The following is an 11,243-nucleotide window of genomic DNA, read 5'->3' as shown; positions in this document are numbered from 1 at the left end:
AACTCTTGGTTTAATAGTTTCCTAGTGAGCAGCAACCCTCTATCAAGGAAATCATGTAACCTATCCCTACCCTTACAAAAATAATTGTTTTCTTGGTTATAAGGAAACCCTTTACCTTTGTTGACATACTTCTTTTAACTTCAAAATATATAATTATCCTACTTTTATAGTGATAAGTTTAAAAAAAAAATCCACCAACTAAATAAAGACGCCAATTTTAGACTTAATAATATGTTTTAGCAAACAATGAATTATGTAAATAAAAAAATATCATTATCCAATTTTACAGTAGATTTTGAATGAATCATTCGACGAACATGTCTTATTGATAGTCACTTACAAACTATTTCAGTTCTGGTGTCAAGAAATGGTAAGAATTAAGACGATTAATGAATGATCAACAAATTTATTCAGATCTGTCATCTTAGAGGTGTTTCAGAGTGAAATCAAACTCCGGTCGCCTAAGAGTGTCATCCATTTTTTTTATTGGTTCTTTACAAACTCTCAGGATATTTTTTTTATTGAAAACTCCATAATGCACGACAAAACAGAAGTCAGGGTGGGAACTTTAGGAAAAGGGGGGGGGGGAGTCAAAAAAGATGAGGAAATACTGAAAAAGTCCGTCTGGTCGATTCGTTTTATCTCGGAGTAAGGGGTGAAAATTGTTATCATGGACCCCAATATCAAATCCCTCTCATTAAGACGTCAAATAAATTAAAAATAAAAAGCCACCGTGGCCATTGTCGTAACTTAATAGAAGTATTACCACCTCACGTGAGATGTCAAACGAAACTATATCCTATGTTTCAGCAGGCAATAAATTATGTAAAACAGATATCATTATTTAAATTTACGGTAGATTTTGAAAATGATTGTTCCGATAGGATGACTCACTATACATGCATGATCTGAGGTAGATGATTGTCACATTTGTAAGCGATGGCGTTAAAATTACTAACAGATTCAACAAGTAAGGTGTTCTTCGAAGGTTTCTAGACGTTTCCTGAATATCTGATTTCCGTGTATGATAACATAATATATAGTCATTGTGATGACCTTTATAGGTTGTTGTTCGGTCTCACGGATTCAAGGCTACGTGTTGAAGGCCGTAATTTGATTATAGCGGTTTTCCTTTTACACATGGTGATTTGGATGGAGAGTTGCTTCATTGGCACTCATACCATATCTTCTTATGTCTATATAGACTAAGAAATAGATTGTATTGTATCACAAATAAATATTATAGATGTAACGTGTCTTCCTATTACCAGGGACGTCTACTTTTAACTTGTGAGCCAGCAAGTAAAACATAAAGATAATTGATATGTTTGGCTAGATTAATTTGATATAAACATGTTTTCGTCTTTGGGAATATACCTGTAATATTTGTCGCTGGCTGTTGAGTGTCAATGAATAAATCAGTCAAACAAATCGTAAGAAGATTGGAAAAGCTTCATTGGCTGGTTAAGTATCTTAAACAAATTCATTTTTATTTTTTTTTTATCTTATATTCTTTTCTTCTTTTTTGTGTGTGTTAAAGGGGGGGGGGGGGTAATAGTTTTTGGCAATGTTAATTAAAATCTCGACATATTTTAAAAAGGAAAGGGTGAGGGTCCAACCAAATGTCCTCTTTTCAAAAGCATTGATCGTCAAAAGAAAGGGAGTTTTCCACCACCGAAACCCCATCCCTGGGATCTGCCACTGATGATTATTGGTGTTTAATGTCCAATGGCAAACATTACACACATTTTAGGACGAGAACATCCCAGTGTGTTCTGAATATGAACCCTTCTTTGTTATACTGTGATTTGGTCAGCAGCCGTTATCAATATTTTCATATGATAGGCAAAATTCCCAACACTGAACAACATATAAAAAAAAGAAGACAAGAAAATATAAATTTATTTAAGTCTGTCGACGGACGAAAAACAAGAACAAACACAAATGGTGTTGATATATACGTATCATATGCTTACAAGAGTTTATTTCATTACAATCTACAAAACAAGATTAATTATTTCAACATATAAATCAACTTAGTGCAATTTTATATAAATTTCAGCCACGCAACAAAGACATTTAGGTTTTGTATTGTACAATGAAAACGTTAAATGTAACATGATGTCATCCAAGTTAACCACGTTACATGGCGTATTTTCGTGTCCATTCCGTCGCTGTTTTATCGTATAATTTTCTATCTGATTCATAAAGTTTTGCAGCATCTGTATCAAGTGGATCATCAGGATCTGGAGTACTCAATAACGATACTATATTTAGTAACACTGGAATAAATAATATTACATGTATCACAAAAATAGAGCAAATACATTGCTGTTCAAGACACAGGGCTGGGGCTTAGTATAGTTGTTTAACATATATGATATTCCCAGCAAAAGTCACACGATTGTATATATATTGCATATATCATATGTGTAGTTGTATAATTTATGTAGTCCCAGTAGTAATACAACTTGCTTGTGTAGTTGTATTACATATGCCATTGCCAGTAAAAACCATGCGCTTGTGTAGTTGTATTTCATATGATTTCTAGTCAAAGCCATACAGTGAACTTGAGTGCACTAAACGGTCAGTATGTCTTGCTCCACTAGTGACTACTACTGGGCTACTCTTGTATATATCGTTTTTGAAACCAATATGGCCACTTGGTCATTAACTTTTTTTTAGTTTTAAGATTAGATGTTTAGTACTGGTCTGATATTCAGGAGGAATGTCACAGTGGAACAATTTGACACAGAAAATCATAGAAACTGTTTTTGTCAGAAAACACTGCCATATATTCATCATACTATCCTCACTCATCTGTGTCCACACTTTTTGTATTACAATACACAGAAACCCCATTATTTTTATTCTATAATTTAAAGTCAACTTTACTATGTTCTTTTTTTTGCCAAGTATTCTGTAATTCCCCTCCCCCCATGATCTCAATTCTGTAAACCCCATTAAGACACTAATATATGCATTGCAGATAATTTAAACCTATTAGACTGTTGTTAGTCGAGATTGCTGTGACGTCCAACGGCTGTTTTGCTAGACCAGCTGGGGCCGTTGGCCCAAATTTTCTGGCAAAACAGCCGTTGGGCGTTAGAGAAATCTCGGACTAAGCTGTTGTACAATGCTGTCCTTGGTCTTTTTGAATACAGTGGTCTCAATGGCAATCATACAGCCTATTCTAATTTCTCATTTAACATCATTCTACCTGACATATTGGTTGAAACTTAAAGCTATATCTTACGTTTACGTATGTCTAAAGATGGCGCCCAATTTGACTTAAGTACACCTAAACATATTTCACCTGAACTTCCACTTATGTTTGGATGGTAAATCTTTGTTGTAAATTTTACCTGCAAATTATAAGAAATGTAACAAAAACATAATATTACCTTTGACTATAAAAATTTACTTAAAACGCAACTTAGTTAACAATTTATAAATATCACAGTACAATTGTAACACTAAAGGCGGAGTGCGCTGTTGTTACAAAGATTGCAGCAAAATATTCTTTTCATTTTTTCACTTTTTTGTCTGGTTTACTTTGATCTGAGTCTACTGTATGTAAGCGAATCGTGAACACAGGGGTTCCAGGTTATACAATATGCAGTATTTTGATTGGTTGATTTCTGAGTCTAAGTACAATAATCGTGCTTGAAAGTTTTAAGACTGCAAGGCGGGATCTTTCTTTCAATCATATTGACTTCATACAAAGTATACTCTACAAGTGACATGGAATCCTGATGAAATATTTTCAATTTTGCTTGCAAGCTTCAATTCACTATAATACTAAAATCGGAAGTCCACTTACGGTATTGAGAATATTGTGTCATGCAGGATCCCAGACTAACTCTGCAAGATAACAATTAGAGAATACAGACTACTAACCTTTGGTGGTTTTAAAGGATAATCACTGGGAATCGTCAACCGCAAGTAAAACAATCCTCCAGCATAAGGAGTTCCATCCTGAAACGACACATTATCAAGTACGATTCGACAATTTGTTAGATTTTGAAACTGATAGGAAACAGATACAGGGAAAAATTATTCTGCTCCTTGACCCTACTCCTAGAAAAATTGGTCCTACTCTATCGCCCTACTCCTTCGAGGAAAATTGGTCCTACTCTTTTGCCCTACTCCTTCTATGAAAATTGTTCCTACTCCTTCGCCCAACTCCTTCAAGGAAAATTGACAGGAACTCTTTTTGTTTAAACAATATTTTTGATAAGGTAGACACTTTCATAAACAGAAAACAATACACGCAGAACAGTCATCAGGTTTCCAGAAATCTTTCTGTAATAAAAAAAACTGACTACCAATATTACTTTTTTTTACCGAGTACAATGCAGACCTAATAGGTGAGTTCGAACAGGTGCCTTTAGTGACGCTGTCTTGATGCTTAAAATGTGGAGAAAAAAAAATAGCAAAGATTTGTTTAAATATCTTTTTTACCAGTATTCTGTAGTATTTGTTAGCTAATCTCAATTCTGTAACCCCATCTTTAAACACAAAGTCTATACTTACTGGTCCCTGTATCCTGCCCTCCCAATTGAACACTGAAAGATAAAGGAAACAGTATATTTTTGTCTGCTATATATAGTTTTTATTCTTTTCTTTTGTGTTTCAAAATACGTCCATTATAATAACGTATGCAAGTTTTTTTAAGCTCTAAATGATGCCATATATTTTGAATTAATTTTGTGTATGAAGCCGGGATATACATTGAAGAAAAAAGATGTATGATATGTTCAACTGAAATAAGCAACTTTACCCTCTGAATATAATATATAATTCGTCTAAACATTGATCAGCCAAACAATGTTAGATCTGTTAATTAACTTTTTGCTATTTTTTGTTCATCCCTCGCCGGGATTCGAACTTATGCTACTGAGATATCGCCTGCACTGTATCCGACGCGCTAGACCCCTCGACCACCTTGGCTTCACAAATTTAAAGCTTTCGGTGGCCGGGTCTTGCGGTCATGAAACTTTCGAGCACGATTTTTTTTACTCAGACTCAAGAATCAACCAATCAAAATACTGGATTTCATGTTTCGAGAATCATTGATTTTTGTGCTCCGAGCACTGAGCAAAGTTTTATGACTTCAACCCCGGGTGTTACCTTTCCTCGTCAGTTTTAATCTAGCGTCGTAATACAGTACATGATATATAAGGCATGAAGATGGAATTGTTACAGATCAGCTGAAATATATATATGTCTATTGTTAAGGACCCTTCAAATTAATCCAAGATTCAGTCACAGAAATAATTATATTTATAAGTGCGTCTGAACCATTGACAACTCTACAACAGATTTACCCATCGGACCACCAGCAGTGATTGTGATACATGGTTGTGTATACTAGTATATGTTATCTACAACTACTAAAGGAAGAGACTGATTTCGTTTAGCCCTAACTCCTCTTACACCATAAAAAGTCGGAAATGTTTGTGATGTGACGTATAAATGTAGTGTTTTGTACTTCCGTAATTTGCCTTTGAAACACTCTTTTTTTCCACAGAAAACGTCAAATTCGGAGACAGAACTTTATCGATCCATGTCTTATACGCTTTTGCACATGCACAGTCGACGTACTGCCCGAGAAATCCATGTGAAAATTAGAAAAAGGATAGAAAATGGAACAGTTAGGCATATAAAGATCCTGTATTGTATTATAAATGTATCATTTTGCTAAATAAAACGTTTCCATCTTTTTTACTCGGGTGCAGAACTGTCCAAAAATGAAATTGAGCGTTGAATGTGTCGGAATGATCCTCCCCTTTTTATGTTTAAACACAGGCACCCGACGTCCGTACCCTTCCCCCTTATTCTATGTAACCCCCCTGCCTAATGCTTTGACTAAAAGGTGAAATCATTTAAACTAAAGAATTATTAGCAAAAAAAACGAATGGATTGCCGATTACAAACAAACAGAGAACGACTAATTATAACCCTCCCCCTTTTTATGTCTAAAACACACTTCTCCCACTGCCCAATGTTTTGACTAAGAGATGATATTATTTGAAATTTACGATTTTTTCAGCAAAACAAGACTGAATCGACGATTACAAACGAACATTTGTCTTTGCTGTGTACACACTCTTTGTTACAACACTTGCCCATGCAGTTGTACCGCGATTTAGCGGTCACCTTCTAGTATACTAGTATCTTATCATTTAATTTATTCGATTGCTTACTGTCATCATTTATAGGGCCCGCCGAACAACCTGGACTAGGATTTCCAGCAAGTTCTTTAAGTTCCTGAAAAGCAAAATTACACGTCATGTTATGCAAAGCAAGTTTATCAATATTTTAAATTTGATACAGTCCTGGAATAGCAACAATGCAAGTTAAAAAAAAAACTAATTTATATTGCGATTTTGTTTGTATAGTTTATCATTTCTCTAGCTATCAAACACATATTTCGTCTACATCTATTTTAATGACTTTTCAAAAATTGAACACAAGTGACATATCCAGTCTTCCCTACTCTACAGTCGTTGCAAAGAGACATCACAACAGACTGTTTCTGTTCATTGTGCGATTTGAATTTAATTATCAAAGGGTACTAGATCTTAGTTTATACGGAAGATAACTCTTAAAATCAGTAATGTGTTTATATGATAGTCCGTATCCATGATATCATGTTCTTTTCAAAGCATACACATGATACAGATGCGACCAGCTTACATAAAATACATTTTTAAAAATGACTGACATATTAATTACACCATTGGTATCAACTGAAGTTACTCCTTCAATAAAGCTTATTTAGTGTTTGCATCGAATAAACACGTTATTAAGGCCCGTAAATAAGTTTACATAGGAATTCGGGAAGTTTAATCAATAACGCATGCGTTGTATTGGATGTTTACATGGTATATTTAATCATATTTAATTTATTTTTTCTTCCTGGCTTTAATAGTTACATTGAAATAAATGAATAAAGGCATTCCCTAAAACTATGACAATTGTTTGTTGTTATATAATTGTGGTAGGTCTGTATTTGCATCTAGTGTGAATCTATAGATATATCCAAATTATTTATTTCATAACTCTTTACTTCATTTTATAAGATATTGGATAAATTGTAACTTCTGGTTAATCTAATATGAGTTTTATGTTTTGTCTGTTTGCGTGTGGATAGATACACATTATACTGATATGAAATAGGTGTTTTGTTTACCTGTTTACTGTGTAATTTAGGACTTACCTTGTTCAATCTTTTTGTCGCCATTTGTATTTATTTAAAGTTCCGGAGATCTATTAAAGTCATCAGACCAAAAATAATATTCAATAAAAATAAAGATATGGAAAACACCGTTGTTATTTTTAGAATAATTGATAATAGATGTACATAAACTGAAAGTAATATTAAACATACAAAATCTTCGTTATAGACCACAGTTAAAGGCCAACGCAACTCTTGTTACATTTGTATACCGAAATAGCTCTTAAAATATGATTTTTTAAATATATAACCCTGTTACGATACATTATAAAAAAAGGTAAATAAAAGAGTCATTCCAACTCATAAAGGAGACCATTTACTGTATCAATTGAACATGTGCACTATTTTTATACGTCCGTCAAAATTTTGACGGGACGTATTATTGTATACAAATGTCCGGTGTCCGTCTGTCTGTCTGTCCGGCGTAAACATGTGGCACCGTAACTTGAGAACGACTTATCTAATTTTCAGGCATGAAACTTGTTATAGATATTTCATATCTTTTGGATAGTTTTGTGGTGTATCGTAAATTATACCATAGCTTTTGTTGAAACTCCCGGCAATAACCTCACGAGACGAAGTCGAGTGAGGTTGCCGAGGGGTTTCAACAAAAGCTATGGTATAATTTATGAAACACCACAAAACTATCCAAAATATATGAAATATCTGTTTTAACCTATCGCATATATTGCTGTTTAAAAATGTGTATTTCATATATTTTTGTTAGTTTTTACTTTAAAAATACTTTAATAAGAATCAGTCAAAATACCCTTTTTGGACCTTACACATTAAGCTCCGCCTACTTTCTGAAATAAGCACGGGCTTCTGAAACAGCGGGAACATCAGTTAGACAAGATTTTTCGACAGCGATGGATGCACATCTACATTGGTGACGGGTAACGTTACAGTAAAAAGAAATTGGATGTTCTGCATATGGCTGCAAGAGGTATTTTAAAAGTTTTCCGGAACCCCAGATTAAAAGTTGAACTGCAAAGGGTTAGTGATTTTTTTTACTTTATCAAAATGTTAAATGTTCGAAATGTTTAAATTTTTATTGTTGATTAATTTTATAATTCTGTGGAAATTTGAACCCAAGAATCTTTTAGTGAGTTTGGATGAATAATTCCACGTTTTTATTTGTACCAGAACCCCAGGTCGACGCATTAATTAACAAGGAATTCAAAATGTCCACGATTAAAATCGCATGCGATGTATATTCTAGATGATTTAAACAAAATGTTCAGCTTCATTTTAAGTAACCTTTCTATTTTAATTCTCAAACATAATTGTTATTACTTAATCAACCTCGTTAACAGTTTGGATTTATATCAAATCGGATGAGAATCCAGGATTTTTAAAGGGGGAGGGGTCTAGCAAGTCAACATTTAAGGTAAAACTATATTTAAAAAAAGGACTACGCATCTACCATACATGAAGCTCCTTGAAAAGGGCGTGCCTTCCGCTCCTTTCTCCCAAAAAAAATGTGCCTCGGCAATTTTAAACCCTTTTACCAAATATATTCAGTCGTGTAGCTGTACAATGGAGGCTATGGGACTACAATCTAAGTAGACATCAGATTCTGAATCATCGAAAAACAACTTATATTTTCATGTATAATTTGATAATTAAATTTTAACACATTTCTTCCTTTTTTTAAATTTGTTTATTTGAAAATGTAGGGACAACGGAGTTGGTGTACGTGGGTTCGATTCCCACCCTAGGCATTCATTTATATCGGCTGGTGCAAAGCGGGCAGTTTAGCTTAGTGGCCCCACATTGACTCTGTTGTTCATGTCAATTTAAAAATTTAGGCGGCCTCCTTTAGGTCTTGCCATCTGTATTTTTCTTTTCGAAAATCATGCACAACAAAACCATGGTATAATTGTGAAAATTATACCATAGATAGCTATGGTATAATTTTCGGTTATTGAGATTTATACACTTGTTGCATTCCCATAGGTTACATTGTACAGCTATAGGTTAAAATATAGATGTTTCTTATGATGGTCAAATGATCTGTATACTTTTTGATGAAAATAAGATTAAAACTTTTTGAGTTACGGCACTTTGTAACTAAAAGAGAGGTGTGGTTTTTTTCACATGTCTCACCGTATCTCAAAAACGATTCTTGATTTATTGCTTTAAACTTTACATACTTCTTAGTTATATTAATCTTAAGATCTGTATAATATTTGGTGATGATTAAAAATTTCATTTTTGAGTTATTGAGTATTTTGTAAAAAAGGGGGAGGTGTTTATTTACATGTCGCGCTGTATCTCAAAAACGATTTATGATTATTGCTTAAAACTTTACACACTTTTTTGTTATAGTAATCTAAAGATCTGTATACTTTTTTGTGATGATTCAAAATTTAATTTTTGAGTTATTAATTATTTTGTAAAAAAGAGTGAGGTTTTTTTTTACATGTCGCGGTGTATCTCAAAAACGATTTATGATTATTGCTTGAAACTTTACACACTTGTTTTTTATATTAATCTAAAGACGTGTATACTTTTTGGTGATGATTCAAAATTTCATTTTTGAGTGGTTGAGTATTTTGTAAAAAAAGGGGGAGGGTTTTTTTACATGTCGTGCCGTATCTTAAAAACCGTTTATGATTATTGCTTAAAACTTTACACATTTCTTTGTTATATTAATCTAAAGAACTGCATACCTTTTGGTGATGACTCAAAATTTTATTTTTGAGTTATTGAGTCTTTTGTAAAAAAGGGGATGTTTTTTTTTACATGTCGTGCCGTATCTCAAAAACAATTTATGATTATTGCTTGAAACTGTACACACTTCTTTGTTACATTAGTCTAAAGATCTGTATACTTTTTGGTTTGATTCAAAATTTTATTGTAGTGATATTTAGTTGGTTTGAAAAAAAAGGGGGGGGGGGGTCAAATGTCCCGTCGTGTCTCAAAAACAATAAATGGTTATTGCTAAAAACTTTCTCAGAAACTATTTATGATTATTGCATAAAACTTCCACACAAGACGTCGGACGATACTTCCACACAAGACGTCGGCCGATGCGCTCATGGCGCAGCTGCGTATTCTTTAATATATTAATAGTTTTGTCTATGTATTTGCTATGACCAAAATTGATTTTGTTTGTTTTGCAAGTTAAGTATTATATTAAATGTATTATATTATCTTTTATCATATGTTTAGTAGTAAATACAGTAGTTTTGCATATGTGATAAATAGCCTGCTGTTTAATCCATATCGCGCAACTTTGATGCGCACCCTTTATCGCATACCCTTTATCACACCCCTACCCTTTATCGCATTCCCTTTATCGCACCCCTACCCTTTATCACACCCCTACTTACTATTTTTTTTTTTAAAGTTAGTTTTACTTTTTTTTGCTCAAAGAAAATTTTTCCTCAAAATAGGTAATTTTTTTTAATGACGTCATTGTTTGGTATGTGACGTCACGAACGTCAAGTTTTCTATATATATTGTATGTGACGTCACGAACGTCAAGTTTTCATATTTTTGGCACACTAAATGCAACTATAAAAAGTACAAAACACACAAATAAATACAATGATAAACAAAATATTTTTTTAAAAACAACAGCACGCAAATTGTAATGTGCTTCGGATAAGTAATTGAGCAGTGTTTTTTTAAAAGGCCTTTGAAACAAGACAAAAGTAGAACTGAAGGTAACCCAGTGCTATGGATCAGAAAACAGTTCATATAATATAATACTCTTCTGTTGAAATATATGATAAAGCGTATAATACATGGCAAAATTCGTATCACATGCCGTATCACCCTCGACTTATATCATCCCTCGGGCCTAAAGGCCCTTGGGCTGATATTGATGTCTCGGGATGATAAGACATATAATACGGATTTTGCCATGTATTATTCTCTATATAAAATATACAATGTTTACTTTGTAATTTTTTGTTGTCGTTGTGTTTATTATGAACAGTAGTTAACTAATGGTTTTTTTTTGTTAGAATTTAAAACACATGTTATATGT

The 11,243-nt window shown here is 33.2% G+C and overlaps 1 protein-coding gene across 1 annotated transcript; it reads right to left on the bottom strand.

Annotated features, from left to right (window-relative positions):
- Window positions 1-1,885: 1,885 nt before the first annotated feature.
- Window positions 1,886-7,300, bottom strand: LOC143076811 (ubiquitin-conjugating enzyme E2 D3-like). The gene is made up of 6 exons (XM_076252686.1): window positions 7,226-7,300; window positions 6,210-6,273; window positions 4,537-4,568; window positions 3,901-3,978; window positions 3,257-3,365; window positions 1,886-2,282 (listed from the first exon to the last, which is right to left on the bottom strand). Exons 1-6 carry the CDS (start codon window positions 7,247-7,249, stop codon window positions 2,143-2,145), a joined length of 447 nt encoding a protein of 148 aa, XP_076108801.1. The 5' UTR covers window positions 7,250-7,300; the 3' UTR covers window positions 1,886-2,142.
- Window positions 7,301-11,243: the final 3,943 nt, after the last annotated feature.

The sequence above is a fragment of the Mytilus galloprovincialis genome, chromosome 5 (assembly GCF_965363235.1).
Source record: "Mytilus galloprovincialis chromosome 5, xbMytGall1.hap1.1, whole genome shotgun sequence".
In the NCBI taxonomy this organism is placed as follows: Eukaryota; Metazoa; Mollusca; class Bivalvia; order Mytilida; family Mytilidae; genus Mytilus; species Mytilus galloprovincialis.
This window is presented reverse-complemented; position numbering and strand designations above follow the sequence as displayed.

Coding starts and splice junctions, on each gene's coding strand:
- LOC143076811 (XM_076252686.1), bottom strand. CDS start 7,249: ATGGCGACAAAAAGATTGAACAAG. Junction 6,274..7,225: donor CGACAAAAAGATTGAACAAG/GTAAGTCCTAAA, acceptor TTTGCTTTTCAG/GAACTTAAAGAACTTGCTGG. Junction 4,569..6,209: donor GGGCCCTATAAATGATGACA/GTAAGCAATCGA, acceptor TTTATCTTTCAG/TGTTCAATTGGGAGGGCAGG.